This window comes from Meriones unguiculatus, chromosome 10 (genome assembly GCF_030254825.1).
Source record: "Meriones unguiculatus strain TT.TT164.6M chromosome 10, Bangor_MerUng_6.1, whole genome shotgun sequence".
NCBI classification, from domain to species: domain Eukaryota; kingdom Metazoa; phylum Chordata; class Mammalia; order Rodentia; family Muridae; genus Meriones; species Meriones unguiculatus.
In genome coordinates, this window is record NC_083358.1 from 57,784,477 (window position 1) to 57,803,018 (window position 18,542).

At 39.2% G+C, this 18,542-nt stretch overlaps 1 protein-coding gene across 50 annotated transcripts in view; it reads left to right on the forward strand.

Annotated features, from left to right (window-relative positions):
- Adgrl2 (adhesion G protein-coupled receptor L2) overlaps positions 1 to 18,542 on the forward strand; it is a 636,611-nt gene that overhangs the window by 586,433 nt on the left and 31,636 nt on the right. For 29 of the 50 annotated variants that reach the window (XM_060392547.1, XM_060392555.1, XM_060392556.1 and 26 more), the window contains 6 exons: positions 3,498 to 4,298; positions 10,248 to 10,541; positions 11,704 to 11,807; positions 12,674 to 12,859; positions 13,582 to 13,620; positions 16,341 to 16,524. In XM_060392547.1, coding sequence (XP_060248530.1) covers positions 3,498 to 4,298; positions 10,248 to 10,541; positions 11,704 to 11,807; positions 12,674 to 12,859; positions 13,582 to 13,620; positions 16,341 to 16,524 — 1,608 coding nt within the window. The remainder of the gene's footprint in view (positions 1 to 3,497; positions 4,299 to 10,247; positions 10,542 to 11,703; positions 11,808 to 12,673; positions 12,860 to 13,581; positions 13,621 to 16,340; positions 16,525 to 18,542) is intronic. The other 21 variants (XM_060392558.1, XM_060392516.1, XM_060392521.1 and 18 more) reach the window with 4 other exon arrangements.

Here is an 18,542-nt window from a genome sequence, read left to right on the forward strand (position 1 = left end):
TTGCATTTATGTTGATGAATTAAATTACTATTGCTGAATAAACGTGAGATTATTTCAAATGAAATAGTGTGTCACTTCAGATACAGAGTATGTAGGTTGTAGTCAATTTGGGCCAGTTTTTTTGTTTTGTACATCCATGCAGTCCCCTGCTGGTGTTGGTGGGTGTGTATTTGTGTGTTTGGGCCATAGAGTATTAAATATATCCTTATAAATTAATTCATATAACCTCTTAAGACAGGTTGCATATATTTGGCATGTGATTCTGACTGCAAATTATTGGTGATTTTATTGTATTTTTATATCCTCCTGATAGATAAATTTTGACTGATCTGACAGATCTCTACCCTATTTGATTCCATAAAAAATTCTTATATAGAGGATTATTTTCTTTTAAAACTCCATCCATCAATCATCAAAGGATTTACCTATTTTTTTTTAATTTTTATCTTTGGATGTAATTTCTGAGTTTTTATTGAAATTATAAATTATATGAAATTGATGCCTATTCTCTTTTCCTTTACATGGTATGGTTTGAATCATAAATAAATGAAGATATTTATATTTTATGTTTTGTTCAGTGACTGCCCTATAATTTTACTGCATCAAATAATTATAATTATAATTATAATCGAGGAATCTCTAGTGGATGGACAATAGAGAATCCATTTTCCTTAATTTTTTATTTAATTTATTTTAACATTCTCTTGTAAATAAGTAAGCGTTGTAAGAAGTTTTATTCCCATCCTTAATACGTAATAGCTTCATGTGAGTAAAATCACTGTTTCCTTAAGGAACAATAGAGCTGTGTATAAATCCAGTCTGAGCGGCCTCAGCACTAATGACCTCTCTTGTCCTCCTCCTTCCCCCGCCATGCCCGTCTCGTATTGATTCTGAGCAGGTACAATATGCTCGTTATGGAGGCGTGGCGTCAGGACCAAGTGCCACAGACAAAAGTGTGGCTTCCAACAGCCTACCCCTACTTCTCCTGTTCTCCTCACATAGTCAGCCTCACACAAATCAGAACAAGTGTGCCTCCTGAAAGTGCTTGCTTAGACCATGTTGGTTAAGCAGGCTGTGGCTTAATTTAGAAATTATATGCTGTTGCCATGGCAAAAAAAATATTAAAAAAAAATATTTGTGTGATGTTTCTCTCAAAGGCGTTCCGGAAGGTCGCTGTTTTATCTTGACAAATAATTATGATTCTAAAAAATATGTAATCAAGCTGAGCTTGTAATAAAATGTGCAACTGCGCTGAATACTCAGTCGTCACACACTCTGATGCCTTTGGAAAGGGAAAGGAGGAAAGTCAGTGGAGTCATTTTCTAATGCTTGGGCAGCAGACTTCGGAGCCTCCATTCAACCTAAGAGTTGAGTTGTGTGGGTCCTCATTTTTGGAGACTACATGCCAATGAGAACTTTCCTGGCCCCTCTCTTAGTGTGCAGTTCACCTTTGTAACCACACAGGGCTCCTCCCTGCTCGTACTCGTACTCCTCCCGGCTCACCCTGGCCAGGGATGCCCTGTCAAAGCCTTTCTTTTTATGGGGTCTGTGGATAGAGGTACTTGCTATGAATGCTGGGTATGGTGGTTGCTGCATGCTAGCTTGCTTTCTGTGTTAATAAACAATGGTAGAAAAATGTCATAATAAGCTAACCATAATTCTTTCTTCCTTTTTTTTCCCTGCCACCTGTGCTTGCTTTTCCCTTGTATGTATTTTGCTTACTTTTTTTATAGACTTAATATTACAAGTTTGATAATATATATTATACTTGATATAGAAAATTGAATTAGAATTTTGTACTATATGAAACCTTTAAAAAATCTTGCTAATACTGAGTGGGAATTATCCACCCCTTCAATATCTCTACTGGGTGAGGGAAGATTTATATATTTGTAGACAGAGAGCATTTTGTTAAATGGTTAAAGCATTTTCCTAGAAATAGGAAATAATTGAAAAATAATTGAAATGTACTGAGATGCATGACTGTATAGCTTTTTCTCGTCTAGATATCTCTGGGGAAATGTAGCCATCTCTATTTATTAAATTTGACTGAAACTCCAAAGTCAAGTTGGCAGTCTTATAAATGCATTTTCCTGCCATTATATAAGAAGAGTGAGTTTGATAATTTAGCTCACACAGAGCAAATGGAGATGACACACCTGTGCATGCTTTTATGTCTGTAGTATACATATAGAGAGGAGAACTTGGTCAGGATGCTGGGGGACTTTGGCAAGGCGAGGGCTGCTCAGCTTGCATTAGTGAAGGGTCATTATTTATTCAGGCATGCTAAGTGAAGCAGCACGCCAACGTATTTGTGTTGCCTCCTTAATCCACTAAAATGATTGATCCGTGTTCTCTTATGTAACTTTAGAATCTCTCTCCCGCTAGGTTCTCCTGTGTGTTTCTCTTTATCCAAAGTAGTACAACTCCCTAATTCTTTCTATATTTAACATCTATTACGAATTCAATCTTAGACTAATAGTCAATTTATTTTTAATCTTTTTTCTTTTTTTCCTTGCACTTTTTTTTATTTTTCTTCCGATGCTTAAAATAGAAGTGGAGCAAAAAGGTAAATAATGTATACAGTCTCAACCCCAGCTCCCTGTTATGTGCCTTATGGATGTGACCCTCCTCCCTTCCCTGTCCCCGCAACACTCCTGTATCAAATGACCAGCAGGACCTCATAATGCACCTCATAAAGGCGTCAGCTGCTCACAATGAAATTGTGTGACTGCTAACTGGCGATGGGGTAAAATTCTGAGTCGGCGAATGGGAGCTGCCCTTTCTGTTTCTTTTCTATCCTCTCTCTCTCTCTCTCTCTCTCTCTCTCTCTCTCTCTCTCTCTTTCTCTCTCTCTCTGACACCTGGAATATTTTCTTGTTATTGAAGTGTCATCTTGCCTGGCTTCCAGAACCCTCTCCGTAGCATGCCATGGTTACAGGGTCTCCTGCTCATCTCACCATGCTTCCCTTGTGTTGACTTCTCTCTGCTCCCGATTGCATTTTCCTAAATTTTGTATTCTCCAACCTGAAGCACCTGTAACTCCTATAAAAACTTCAGAATAAGTCTTCACATTGAGTTTTCTGCTTTGTTTTATCCTGTGGGAGGTCGTAAGGTGGATTAGGGGTTAGAAGTTACAATGTTTGGATTAAAATAAAATAGTTAACCACTCTTAAGCAAAGGCTCTAAGTTTTGATGCATTCATTACCAAACCGTTAGATAAAAACACAATTTAGAAATTAAGTTTTGTCTTAGTTATAGGGATCCTAAGCATAGGTTTTTATTCATGAAAATAAATGCCAGCTGTATGTATGCTGGTACCTGCATTAGAAAAACTTTGGGAAAACGAGGCTAGTATGTATAAAGTACAAATTTTTAAAAATTGAATGCGGAGTAAAGTGGATTTTCCTCCTTTGATTTGTGATCAGTCAAATGTGTGATTGCCTGTGTCATCTTTTTAACTTTGTTCACGTCTTGTCTTTTCTCTGTGGTGTTAGTTTTTGTGTGTCCTGGGACCTTGAAAGCAATTGTGGACTCACCATGTATATATGAAGCTGAGCAAAAGGCGGGTGCTTGGTGCAAGGACCCTCTTCAGGCTGCAGATAAAATTTATTTCATGCCCTGGACTCCCTACCGCACTGATACTTTAATAGAATACGCTTCATTAGAAGATTTTCAGAATAGCCGCCAGACAACAACGTACAAGCTTCCAAACCGAGTAGATGGCACTGGATTCGTGGTGTATGACGGAGCTGTCTTCTTTAACAAAGAAAGAACGAGAAACATTGTGAAATTTGACTTGAGGACTAGGATCAAGAGTGGTGAGGCCATCATCAATTATGCCAACTACCATGATACATCACCCTACAGATGGGGAGGGAAGACCGATATCGACCTGGCAGTCGATGAAAATGGCTTATGGGTCATCTATGCCACTGAGCAGAACAACGGCATGATAGTGATCAGCCAACTCAACCCATACACTCTTCGATTCGAAGCAACGTGGGAGACAGTGTATGACAAGCGTGCGGCCTCCAATGCCTTCATGATCTGTGGGGTTCTCTATGTGGTCAGGTCGGTGTACCAAGACAATGAGAGTGAAGCCGGCAAGAACACAATTGACTACATTTACAACACGCGGTTAAGCCGGGGAGAGTATGTGGACGTCCCTTTCCCCAACCAGTACCAGTATATCGCTGCGGTGGATTACAATCCAAGAGATAACCAACTCTACGTGTGGAACAATAACTTTATTTTACGGTATTCTCTGGAGTTTGGTCCACCTGACCCTGCCCAAGGTAAGGATGGTCGCTGTTCTCCATGGCTTGAACAGCTTACTTTCAAAGTAATTTTGTTTTTTTTCCATTAGTTTCTCTTCCTTTCAGAGTTAAATCACAAAGGATGATTTGATATATCACATCCCTGTTTTGTGCAGCTTTCTTTGACTCAGTCTTTTCCTTCACATGTTGGCTCCTAGAAGGAATAACATTACTCAATTTAGGTTTCTGTTGCTAGACATACAGTAATGCCTGCAAACCTGATGTTGCTTTTCTTCCTTACCTGTATTCTGAATTGATTCCAGTGCGTGCTCAGACTTTTTTCACATCTTGGCACCAGTGGTTAAGGGAAATGTGTGTTAGGACGTCCCAAGAGAATGGACAGCTTTGCCGCACGTACCCAGAGCTATGTGTTCTGAAGTGTTGACAGGGACTGAGAGGGCACCTTCAAACTTCTTCCTCCTCCATAATGTAAAATTACAATTCTCGTTTCCCGGTAAATTATTGGCCATTATAAATCATCATTTCTGTGACTCCAACTGGAACACACAGGCTGCATGTTTATGCAACTCCGGATGATCTGTGGTAATGCTGCTAACATCTTCTTCACGAGTATCCCATGTAGGTGTGTTTAAAGAGGCTAATTATTTTAGAAAGAAGTGTTAAGGTTTAGATACATATTTTGATTTATTTTATTTATTTATTTTGATTTCAATTCTATGAGAAATAGGTTCTGGCTGTAATTACATAAAAATATATATATAATACTACCTCAAACTCAGTATTAAAAAGTAATTTGTTAACGTATTATCATAGAGTGTGCACTAATGGTGTCTTTTCAAATGAATAATGATGTGGGTTTAACATATATTAATATTTCAGTTCAATGGGTAAATTGGAGTTTTCAAGTTTGGAGGTTCCTTAAAAAATTAAAAACTGAAAAAAAATCGTCAAATGATGAAATTAATCCTTTCACCAAGGTTAAACATACCCTCCTATTGAGGCACTGCATTTAGATATACTCACATTCAATTACATACAAACACTTCTTTCCAGATGTGTTATTAATAACTTCTAAATACTATCATATAGTCAGGATCTTAAAGGGGGAAATCAGAGCTTTTTATAAATTAATTTTAAATCTGAATCTTCATACAATACCAAAAAATGTGTTGAGGTTTACTTGTAAAGAAAGGTCATTGGTGGCATGCTGATGAATCATGTGCCTGGAGATTCTTGGTTTAAAAATGTGCCTATAAAATCTGTTGTTAGATTTTGAACAGAGAAATTTCGTTTACCAGAGTAGATCTTTACCGAGCCTCTTAGAATCATTTGTTTTAAAATATACGATGTCTATTTTCTCTAGAGGCTAGCAGTTTGGGATGCTTCATGCATCTTAATTTTTCTCAATGCTACTACAGTGCTTCTGTTTCATCCTTCCGACCTCTCAAAAGAAAGAGTTAAGGCATTGACAAGCTTCAGGCATTGGCTAAAATTGTATCGATCTCCTGTTCACTTTTATTCGTAGCTTGGTCCACCCTAACAACTGTTAGGCTTGTTTTGGGTGGCAGTAAATCTTTCACTCTCATTAGGGGAAAAAAAGAGATAGAAGGCAGGAAGGAGAGAGAGAGAGAGAGAGAGAGAGAGAGAGAGAGAGAGACTAAATTCCTAATCAGTAGATGAAAGGTGAAGAACGGTGTAGAGATTCTGTTTGGTAGTATAGGCTGCATTCACCATAGCACAATGACCCACTTACTTGTTTCATTAAGCACAAGAGCAAGTAGCAGTGTCTTTCCCACATGACATGCATGTGTACTTTGTTGGTGTAATTCCTGTCAAGAAGGCTTTCTAATTCAGGTGTTTTTCAGAAAGAGTTCTTGCTAGTGTTAAAAATGAGACAGGCAGCAAGTGAGCATTCCCATGACAGTGTTTTATCCTTCCAAATAGTTAGCCATTCTTCCGTATTCCCAGAACATAAAAATTCATATTGACCCCTTATTAAACCCTAAGTAATAAAAAATTTTACCTGACCTAAATTTTTCTTGCTGCCGTTTGACCCATATTCTCTCTCCTTACATTGTATCTTCTAATGCTTCCAGTGACTCATTTCTCTCATCTGAGGTGTGTGCTCTGCATATGCCTGGAGGTGGGCTCTCACAGAACTATTGTGGCCAATAGATTAAGGTCAAACCAATAAGACACATCTGGTTTTCCAAAAGCAAGATTCAAGAAATGGATAAAGGAAGGGGCTGGAGCAACCAGAAGAATTAGGACTTTCCTTTTCATAAGCCAACAACTGGCCTGTGAAGCCAAAGCCTGTATGTAAGTCTTAGTGGATTGGCTTCTCAAGAAGCAGAGGCTGTGGCATTTAAGACAAGCCTAGCTTATATAGCCAGCAAAACAAAACAATAAAAATATACAGGGAAAACTGTGCTGTGGGCTGCGGATCATAAAGGGTGCTGAGAAATCACTGTCCTTTTCTCCTGCTTTGTGGATCTTGCTAGCTCATCGCTTCTAACACTCTCCTCACTCATGGATCAAGCCTTTCCATTTCTGATGGCATAAGTATATTATTTCTCTCTCTTGATCATTCATTCACACACACACAGACAGACAAACACACACACACGATATATTTAACTTTTGTTCTCCACCATGATCCATTTTCTTTGTTGTCATAAAACTACATCCAATTTTCCCTCTCTCTAGAACAGGTCTTAGAAAACCTGTTTTGGTCCTATTTTAACTCTTCAGTCTATCCATATTGACATTTCTTAATCTTCCTACAGATCTGATATCCCAAATATTAACAACAAAACAGGCCTATCTTTAGTCTGTTCCTGAATATTTGTTTGATTTGCCTGTGGGAAGTATGGTATTTCTATAACAGAAGGTTGTATTTTAGCAAAGGAGCCATTTTGTCGTACAAAATATTACAACACACACCATTTTCTGAATATCTTTTCACTGATAGTAAATGTCATTCATATAACAGCATAGATTAAATTTAATGGGTATGCACTTTACCTTGCCAGCCTGTATATTATCTAGCTGGAGGTCATTCATTCAATGATGGTAGGTGGACTCTTAATCATTGGGAAGAGATCATGGCCCTTATATAATGGATACTGTTCTCAAAATGATAGAAAAGGAGCATAGGTAACATGGTAGACAGAATTGTTTCCTACTCATTACAGTCTTCCTGGGTACCCAGTCAATGTGTTCACTGAGTCTTTGGTACCACTCAAATGATACATGGTAGGGGGAGTGCTGAGGCAGCCACTGAATGTTTGCTAGGATGTTCTGATGAACAGAACTCAGTAAAAATACTAGCAATCATGTAACAATTCTGTTTTGTGCTGCTCTTCAGAGAACATTCTCAAAGTTTGAACCTTCTGCCATGTTCATGATGAAATTTGATCTTTCCATATCCCAGAAGAAGGGCAGGTTGCATTGTAGAGATGTCCTTTCTCAGCCTTTGCACAACCTCTTACCTAGAAAAGTAAGGTCAAACACTTAGGAGGATAACCAGGTGACTTTAAACCAATTGCCTAACTTCTCCATGACCAGATTTCCATGTGTGTGAAAAGATAATTTGTGCCTGTTTCATGTGGTAAGACTTGCTCTATTGATCCAGACTGTTGGTTGTCATAACAGCAGGCCAGGAATGCTGAGGAAGTACCACCAGCTTTTATCATTGCCAGATGCCCCACTGTCATTTGTCTCTACTTGTGGAAAGGGTTAATCACTTTTAGAATTACCTCCTAACTATTAAATATAAATCTTTATGCCTTGAAGTATTACTAAATCTCAGTCTTCCAAAATCCCACAAATCCTAGTTGCTCCCTGTAGGGTAGTGTGCTGGAGAGAAGTAGATGAATGCCTGGCTGATTTTGTGAATCCAGTGGCGATCGTGTTATTTGCACTGCCTTTATCGGTGCTTAGCTAACAGTGAGTGTGATATTAATACATATCTGAGTGATCCCATGTGCACTAATATAGTGCCAAGGGATACCTAAGATGGGAGACATACAAGAAAGGGATACATGCAAACTCCAAACCATTCTCTCAGCTCCCTCTCATTCCTCCATTCCTCTTCAGAACTTGATTCCGCAACAGTCATTTGACACTTTTGCTAAAGATTGTGGTGCTTTGACAATGTTAATTGAGAAGGCACTGAAGGCCTAGCTGCGTCGTAATCAAAAGAAAATTACACAGGTTTAACAGGATGTCAGGAGGGTACTTTCACAGACAAAGACAGACAGGTCTGAATAGTTTTCCTCGGCAGCTGGCTAGGCATGCTGGTTGACTGATGTGCATAGACGCCTCTCATACAACCAGTCATTTTAGCCTAGAAATAAAACACATGCTTAAAATGTTCTCAGTGAGAAGAGAGGAGAGAGAAGGTAAGCGTAGTGTATTTAATGATAACTAGATGTTTGCCACACCTAAAACCCCCAAATTATATACACCTTTTAATTAGCATAAAATATTCTCAATCCTTAAGCATTACATAAATATTTGTAGGGCAGATCCTTAAGTACTAAACATAGTAGTGATTTTGAATGTGCTTTTTCATGCTCAGCATTGTAGCTTGTTCCTTGTGTATACGTAAAACAAACGGTGTTTTCTTTAATTCACATATGTTCATTGTACAAAATGATGGATTTCACTGCAGTGTTTTCACTTGAACATATCAATGCTCCTATTTTCATAATTTAAGAATAACTTATGTGTGTATTTTAAATTCAAGGAACCCTATATGTAAGATTTTTTTAAAAATTGTGATATCTGTATATAAAACGTTTGGGTATTTTCTGACAGATTTTAAATGTTAGTAAATTTTTCGTGACAGTTTTTTTTTTTTTGATGCTTAGTTATTAATGGAGAATTACAATTGCATGCCTTTGTTTTAAAATCTAGTTAACTGTTTGAAAGCAATATTAGAAGACAAAAAAAAGTAAAACCTAAACAAAACGAAACAAAAACCCTTAGAACAATATTTTTGTTTGTTCTGAAATGTGTAACTGTAGTTCTTTTATATTCTCTGGTAAGGGTCAGTGAGGTAATGAAAGGTTGGTTTTTGAACTCGTTGTCTATTCTCACTCCCTGTCTGCATAAGAGAGTACATGGTGAGCCATGCCCTTTCATCCCCACCTTTGCACAGTAAAGATGCCCAGCCCAGAGCAGCATAAGCGTGCCAAACTTCTCTTCTGTTTGGATGTAATCAGGCATGCTAAAATCCCTCAAGCAAGAATGGCTACTGGCTGGAAAGATGTCCATGTTTGTTTTGCTGCAGGTTGGGGAGTGGCTGACTTCAAATCTTTTTATCATCCTAATTATCCTTAATTGTCAGGGTTTTTTTTTTCCCTTGATCTTTGGAATTTTTTCATCAAGTTTGTTTGTATAATAGAATTTTCCTGCTTTTTCTGCATTATTTTGAGCAGACGGTCTCAACCTGCGGACGTTGCAACTCCTTGAGGGTCAAATGTATCACAGGCTGCAAATCAGATATTTACGTTATGATTCATGACCATAGCAAAATTGCAATTGTGAAGTATCAATGAAATGATTTTTTATGGTTGGGAGGGTGTCACCACAGCATGAGGATCTGTATTAGAGGGTCACAGCATTAGGGAGGTTGAGCAACATTGCCTTAGAGCTTTATAGAGAGATTACACTTAAATCATGTGGTCATACCTCCCTGAGAGCTGAGCTATCGTCTGGCTTAAATGATCATCTTCTAACATTATGTGTAAATTGTAATAGACGTGATTTTTTTTTTTTTCTTTTCTCCTTTTCTATAACGCTGTTTGTTGGCTTGGGGTATATGGCTGGGTGAAGGGGAGTGTGTGTGTGTGTGTGTGTGTGTGTGTGTGTGTGTGTGTGCGTGCAGCCTTTCACATACACATGCCGGTAGGTGAGCATGAAGGTGTGTTTGAGATTAATGCGCTCATCTTTTTTTCATAGTGCCTACCACAGCTGTGACAATAACTTCTTCAGCTGAGCTGTTCAAAACCACAGTGTCAACCACAAGCAGTACTTCTCAGAGAGGCCCCGTGAGCACCACAGTAGCTGGACCTCAGGAAGGAAGCAGAGGGACAAAGCCACCTCCAGCAGTTTCTACAACCAAAATTCCTCCTGTAACAAATATTTTTCCCCTGCCAGAGAGATTCTGCGAAGCGTTAGACAAGAGGGGAATAAAGTGGCCTCAGACACAAAGGGGAATGATGGTTGAGCGACCGTGTCCCAAGGGAACAAGAGGTATTTCCTCCACCATCTAATGCACAATTGTGTAGTTTAATATGTAGCTTCTAAACGACACAGAAACAGTATCATTAGAGGGAGATGTTTACACTAGCCGTTTTCATTAGTTTGTCACGGTATTAATGCAGTTTCTTTACACAGCATAAGGGTTTTTAAACTGTAAAATTTACTTAAGTTTAGGCACAAAATTACCTGTCCCATTTCCTATGTGAAAGCTGAGTCTTCTGCCCAGGACTCTAGCGAGGCTCCCTTGCAGCCATCTTGCTCATTATAAACATCACTCTGGATGAGAAAATTAAGGGCTTTTTGCCATTTCTGCTGTTAGTGTTGGATAGTCCAGGATTACTTTAAAATTTTTTTATTAATTATTTATTACAATTTATTCACTTTGTATCCCAGCTGTGACCCCTCCTTCATCTCCTGACATGCCCCTCCCCTAGTCCACTGATAGGAAGGTCCTCCTCCCCTTCCATTTGACCCTAGCCTATCAGGTCTCATCAGGACTAGCCTCCTCTGTGGCCTGGCAAGGCTGCTTCTCCCAGGGGGAGTTATCAGAGAGCTAGCCACTGAGTTCATGCCAGAGACAGCACTTGCTCCCCTTACTAGGGTACCCACTTGGAGACTGAGTCTATTGGCTACATTGGAGCACAGGTTTTATGTCCTCTCCATGCAGGGTCCTTGGTTGGGGTATCAGTCTTTGCAGGGTCCCCTGGGCCCAAGGTGTTTTTTGTTTGTTTGGTTGTTGTTTGTTTGCTTGTTTGTTGGTTTTTTCCGGCTCTGTTGTTCTCGTTTTGGAGCCCCTGTCCCCTCCAGGTCTTTCGTCTCCCCCTTCTTTCATAAAATTCCATGCACTCTGACCAAAGTTTGGCTATGAATCTCAGCCTCTGCTTTGCTAGCTCAATCAGTAGTCTTTTCAGAGGCCATCTATGGTAGGCTCCTGTCCTGTTCCCTGTCTTCTGCCTCCGATGTCCTGGCTTACTTTATATTTACTGTTTATACTCTTTAGCATTGCCTGCTACTTTTTGCTAGTTATTGCCAACGTCTTCTATTAGCATTTATTCAAAATTTAACACACAGCCTAGGATTATCATAGTCAGTTTCCTGAAAGCTTGCAGAAAAATGGCTTCAGTCTCACCACTGCTCTGTGAATCTGTTACAGGAACAGCCTCATATCTCTGCATGGCTTCCACGGGAACATGGAACCCTAAGGGCCCGGATCTTAGCAACTGTACCTCTCACTGGGTGAATCAACTGGCTCAGAAGGTGGGTTGGAATGTTTTGATGTGATAGGTTGATGGAGGGCTTGAATCTCTAACATAAATAATTTAGTTTTCTATGTTAAACCAGGCTCCATGGTTCTTTGTTCAGCATATAAGCTCTAAAAAGAAAAGAAAAGTACAGTTTTGTCTGTAAACTAGTCGTTGATGTTAGATTTGTTTTGAGGGTATGCTGTTTGCTGTGTCAAGCTGTTTAACAAATGCATACTTGTTTAATTTCGTTCGCATTTAGTTTGTTCTGGTTCTTTTGATGTTCCTAAGACAAATAGTGTCTTGGCCCAATAAATCAAGTCTCATTAAGTTTGCAACTGAACCCACAGAATGCAAACAGATGTTTGTATCACACACGATTACAACACAGTGAGTAAAGCTGACCCTTAAAAAGGCCTAGGAGTTACTGCTTTGAATTTTGTATTGTAATGTAGTACCTTTCTTTTTTTTCCTTCTCTCCATGTACCTTCTTTGAAATACAGACATTAGGTGATAATTCGTTGGTATCACACAGACTGCCTTGTGATGTAAAATCTGCATCATTGGAATAAGTAAACTTTTAAAAATAACAACTTAAAGTGGTTACAGGGAAATAAGAGCCAACTGAAAAAAAAAATTGAAGGATGTCGCCCCCTCCTCCTCTTTGTTTCTTTTTTGTGTCTGGTTAAGAGAATTTCTTCCTGTGTTGAGGATCTAAAAGCCTTTAATCTTCTGAGATGAAGAGAAAGTTATTGGTCTCAATTAGTTGCAGATTTTTGACATATTTGCAAATATTTTTTTCTACCACAACAGAGATGCTTGAAGAGAACTAAAAGCCACAGATACAGAGTTTTACTGAGATAATACAAATTGTCGTTCCAGATCAGAAGTGGAGAGAATGCTGCAAGTCTAGCCAATGAACTGGCAAAGCACACCAAGGGGACTGTGTTCGCAGGGGACGTGAGCTCCTCAGTGAGGCTGATGGAGCAGCTGGTGGACATTCTGGACGCTCAGCTGCAAGAGCTGAAACCCAGTGAGAAGGATTCTGCCGGCAGGAGCTATAACAAGGTAGGAGCTCTGCCACGTAGGACAGGGGTCTGCGTGTGTGGTGGCTCTCTGCCCTGCCACACTTGGCCACCAGTGGTAGACAAACGCCTGACTTCCTGGGTTACTCATTTCTCGAGGATGAATTACTGAGAAAGGAACAGTGTTCTCCTCTCCCACAAAGCTGTAAGTGGCACCCATCATGCTGGTTGCTAGTGTGGCCAGTACTGTTGCTGTACAATTAACATTTGTTACATGGTTAATGGATTATCTGAAAACAAAAGGCAGCTCTGAATACTTGAAGTTGTGACACGCAGTGATATTAGTGGCAGCTCTGGGGAGAAGGAGGTGTCCATTTTAGGAGGAATGCTGGTCACACCACAAGCTTTCTTACTAAGATAATGTTAAGTGCCACTTACCGTGTTGTGTCTATATTATGTTCATTAGAATCCAGAATGAGTCAAAAATAAGTGGACTATCATTTTTTTTTTAATGACAGTATGTATATTTTCCTCCTTTTTTCTCTTGCAAAAAAATTTTAAATGGCATTGACAAAGTAGAGCAAATAACTGTAAACAGATAGATTTGGCTGTGAGCGGGGGTTGCCCAGATCCCCAGAGGATATTTGTACATAGTCAACTTAGAAGTCAGGGACACCAACGTAATTTTTGAGGATTTCTTCTTTCCTCATTTTTTTTTCAGCAGATAAAATCTAACCTCTGATTTTCTTTTCTTTTACTTAAAAGCTCCAAAAGCGAGAGAAGACATGCAGGGCTTACCTTAAGGTATCTTTCCTGTGCTGTCCCCCTGCTTTCCCCTTCTTCGGCTGCCTGCCACGCTTACGCCATCCTGCTGCATGACTCAGAGTTTTCAGTCTTTGATAATTTTATAATGTGCCCCATATCAGCTGTACAAATGTTGTATTTTCTCAGAATAAGGCAATAATAGTTTACCGATTTTTTTTTTTTTACTGTTTTCCCATTTATCCAAAAAAAAAAAAAAAATACAAGAATTTTAATGAATGTCCTCTGAATTGGAAGAAAGCACTCTTGAACCTTTGTTGTCTTTTGCCATCTCTGTGGACCCAAACCTGAAACAGCTATGATATATTCTTGGCAGTTTATCATATCAAAGACTGTATGGGCATAATGTATGTGCATGTAAAAGCCACTGCGCTCTGATCTCTGGGGTATACTGGTCAATAAATTAGGCTTTGTCCTGGCCTTTTGGGAATTTGCTTCTGGAAGCAGGGTGATGAGCCTGGGTGTCCAGACATAAAATATGATTATTGTGATGGTGATTCTAGTGTATAGTAGCTGGGGGTTCTTTCTGGCTCATAGGAACAGAAAGGCACTTCTGTGAGATGGCCAATGTTTCTTCCTGGTGAATTTAAGTGATATAGACAGCATGGCAAGACTCCCCACACAGTAAACCAGACTGCTTTTGTTGTGTTTTGGTTTGCTCTGTGGGTTAGGAGATTTTGCTGTTGGGAAAGGGGAGTGAGTTATTACCCTGGTAAATCTAACCTCAAAGGATAAATTCACATCGTGGGGAACAAACCAAAGAGCTTTTGTAGTTTCGTGAAGGAGAAGTTACTCAGAAGCTGCAGCCTCATAAACTTGGTTGGCAAGGTCAGGGTTGGGCACTAAGAACAGCGTCTCACCAGTTAGCAAATGGCAACTTTGGACCTGAGCCCTTTACAAGAAAAGGCAGAAGGAAATCAGTTTTCAGGCAGTAATGTTCTAAAACCCCTTAAGAATCTGACAGAGGCTATAACTGATAAATATCAATAGAGCAATTCACACTCAGGTGTTGAAGTTCCCTCACAATATTAACGTGTGGAATGCAGTGATCAGTATGTTGCCCAAGACATACCTCCCCGCAAAGAGTAGACTTTCTTCAGCTTTGGCAAGAAAAGACTATTTTGTGACCATGACTAGGCTAGTGATTATCTGGATCCCACTGAAAAGCACAACTGCTAATAAGCAAGGAGCATTTCAAATTAATGTGAGCATGCCATCAGGAAGAATGTGTATACACGGTAAATCGCAATATGACCCGAATTTCTGACCGGTGTCGTTTTCAGTGTGTTTCAAATGAGCTTCTCTGTTCAGACAAGACTAATAAGCCCCCTTAAATTACAAATCAGAAGCTGACTTACTCTATGCAAATGAAGCAAGTTTCTACTTGGCTACAGAGGATTCATTTGTAACTTAGATTAGAAGCTCTAGTCTGTATTTCTTGGTGACTAATGAATCTGGCCTCAGCAGACCAATTTCTGTTCCACTCTAGTTATTGGCTGAGGAAGCATCCGTGTGAGCATTCTGGACCATTCCATCTCCCATTAGAAAGAAAAGGGGGAAAAAAAGCCTTTAACGCCACTCTGAAGTACCCTCCACCTGCCAGGGAGGTCGTGGTGGCTCACAAGGCAGACGGAACGAGGGTATTAAGATGGATTAAGCTAATTAATCTTACTTTGACAATAGCCTCAAACAACTTTTCCCCTTGCTCATTTCAGTGCAGAACCTCCAACTAGAAATTCATTGTTGTTTTTCATAGATGGCCTGTCTTTTTTCCTCAGCGATTACCAACAGATCAGAACAATGTATAGACAGACCTAATGGCACATTATGTGTAGGCAGGTGGAATAGTAAATGCATGTAGTGATTTCAGCTGTCCAGCTATGCCTGGCACAGCACTCTGCAGCCTAAGTGCAGCGAGTGTCAGCATCAGATCTTGCCACCAATGGACAAGCCTACTGGGTTATATTGATACTTAATGTTGTTTGCTTGGTTGTTTTTCAACACTTTATATATTTCTGTTCTCCTTAAGTCATCAGTATAGCCTTTTGGTATTTTGCCTGTTTTTGTCATTCCTGTAAAAGCAGACCAGTCATTAGGAGTTAAAGTATAAGTGAATGTGCCTTTTAGCTGTATAGGTAATAGGAAGGCGAAAATATAGCCAGGTGACTTACAAACCTTCAAGCTACCCTTAAACTCAAGCGATAATAAATAGACAAAGTATGTAAAGCGGTTTAAATTACTTCATCAAGTTCAGGTGCAAAGAAACATTGTGACTGAAATTTCTGGTAGATACTGGCCTATTCCAGAAGTATCAGTGTTTCCTAGTCATACATTTAAAATTTGCAGTTATAAATAGGGTAGATGTCATCGTTGTAATCACACATGTACTCAATACTTAGTCTCCTTGGAGCTGGAACTGGGAGCCCCATGTCCCCTTTAGCAGTTGCAGTTCGCTGAGAGGAAGGACAAACAGGCCACCTTTCTTCCAGCTCTTTAAGTCTGTAAGAGAGACAAGCAGCTGTTCATGCACATCCACTTGGTGCTCTTCTCAGATAGTAGCCTGCACTTACAGTTGCCCAAGTCCTGAAAGAAAAGTAAACCATCACGTCAGGTAAACATCACAGTTGTCACCAGTCAGCAATTGACAGTCCCCTGTGTTCTGGAGGACATCAAAACTAATGGTCGTTTTCCCATGGATGCAGGCAATTGTGGACACAGTAGACAACCTGCTGAGAGCCGAGGCCTTGGAATCCTGGAAACACATGAATTCATCTGAGCAAGCACACACAGCCACAATGTTACTGGATACGCTGGAAGAAGGAGCGTTTGTCCTAGCCGACAACCTTCTAGAACCAACCCGGGTCTCAATGCCCACAGAGAATATTGGTGAGTGCATCCGTGGTCACATTGAAGACATGTTGAAAAGATGAGAGTTTGTATTCTGAATTTGTCATCTCCCAGGATTGGACTTCTCTTTTGCAGCGTTATTTATTTTAAGAAAAAGAAAAAATTATTGATCATACTTTAATAAAATTAATGCTTAAGCTGAAATCTGCCTGAATCTTACAGAAGTTGTTTTTATGAGTATGTGTAAGTTTTTCAATTGAAAAATCATTAAAGGGGAAAAAATAGAGCACTTAAATGCTAGAATATGGATTGCTTAAGTAATGAAAGTGCTTCATATGAGAATGTGGTGAATGCTTTTCCATTTTTATAACATTCCTAATTAATTTAAATCACTTTATGTGTTCTTCCAGCCAAATATTTTAGCTTATAAAACTTGAGTGAACTGTTTCGATTAAACACAACCTCTTTCAGGTAAATATAATATTTAACCTGAGAGTCAGTGGTTCATACCTGTAATATCAGCATTTGCAAGGCTGGGGCAGGAGGATTGCTGTAGTTTAAGGGCATCCTGGGCTATAGAGTAAGAGCCTGATTCACAAAAGAAAACAGTTGCAAATGGATCTCAGTGGGTGGGGGCTCACCTAGCAAGCAGGAAACTGAGGCTTTGATTATCCAGCACCTTTTAGGGCTAGGCACTGCTTCAGTGGTCCTTGTGCATTCTGTAATCCCAAAAAGGTGCAGTCTGGAGGCTCAGAATTTGAAGGTCAGCTTGGTCTACGTGAGACAGTCTTTCTCCCTCTTCCCATTAAGAGATATTGTAGGACAGAGTAGCCTCATTTCTAGGTTGTCAAATGGATACTAACAATTTCGACCAGCAGCCAAGAGTCCACGTGTTGCAAATGAGGGTCAGAAATGAACTGTTGACAATATTTGATAGGAGAGTAAAGTTTTATATTTAAATTTCTCCAATTTAGGATTGACAATTATTTGTCAATAATTGTGAGCTTGACCTCAGAAGAAGTTTATGTTACTGAAATAAAAAGGTTCCCAGTTATTAGTAAAAAAGAAAAGAAGCATGAAAAGAGCAAAGACTGCTCACTCCTCTACCAAAAGCCATGATGACCATTTAGGACAGCATGAATGGAGTCCTCTAGCTGAAATGCTATATCTTACTAACAAATCATGATCATCAATATTATGATTGCATATTAACCACTGCAGAGAGAGAGAGAGAGAGAGAGAGAGAGAGAGAGAGAGAGAGGACTCAAATATGGCCACCTGAATTGAAATTTTAAATTTAAGTTTATTGCATTTATGTAAATTTTTCACATAAAATGAAACACTAAGTATTTGTTCTGAGGTGTAGAAATTATAAATAATTTGGTAACTTCAGTGTGTAAATGAAGAATGTACCTACCATATAATCTTAGTTTTCTGGTTATCTAATAAGTCTGTCCTCATAGATTAGTCATAATAAGAAATTAATACTACTCCAAAGTGTCCATTATCTGACAGTTCTGTGAGCTAATGACATTCTTCAGATTCATGCCCATTGCATACCATTCAGCCGTGTATGGTGGCATACCCCGAAGTGCAAAGTGGCATGCACCCAGCCCTCTTAGTATGTCCAGAAAGAGTCATGTAGCATGGCATTTGGTGGCTTCAATTTGTTTCTTCCAAATATTTAAAGTTAATTTAAATTTTTTTTTCTCTACTTTAACTGTGCATAAGTGTTTGAAGAGCCATGTTAAATTCTTGCATGACAATAGAAAATGTATTATCTCTTTACCCCAGTTATTTTTTTTTTGTCCCAATTTAAGACAAACTCTGAAGAGTAGATGTCTGGAAATTATCATTGTCTTAATACGTACATCTTTCTAAGCTTGGAAGGATTGTTCTTCCTGTTAAAATTTTAAGCTTAATGATGTGATGAATATCCATTTGGGAAACAGGATATACATTTTACTGATATTACTAATCCAGAGTTGGAATTTATTTTGTTTTTATACTTATTACCCGAATGTTACCAGCATGGAAATTATTTTAAGCATTTGAAG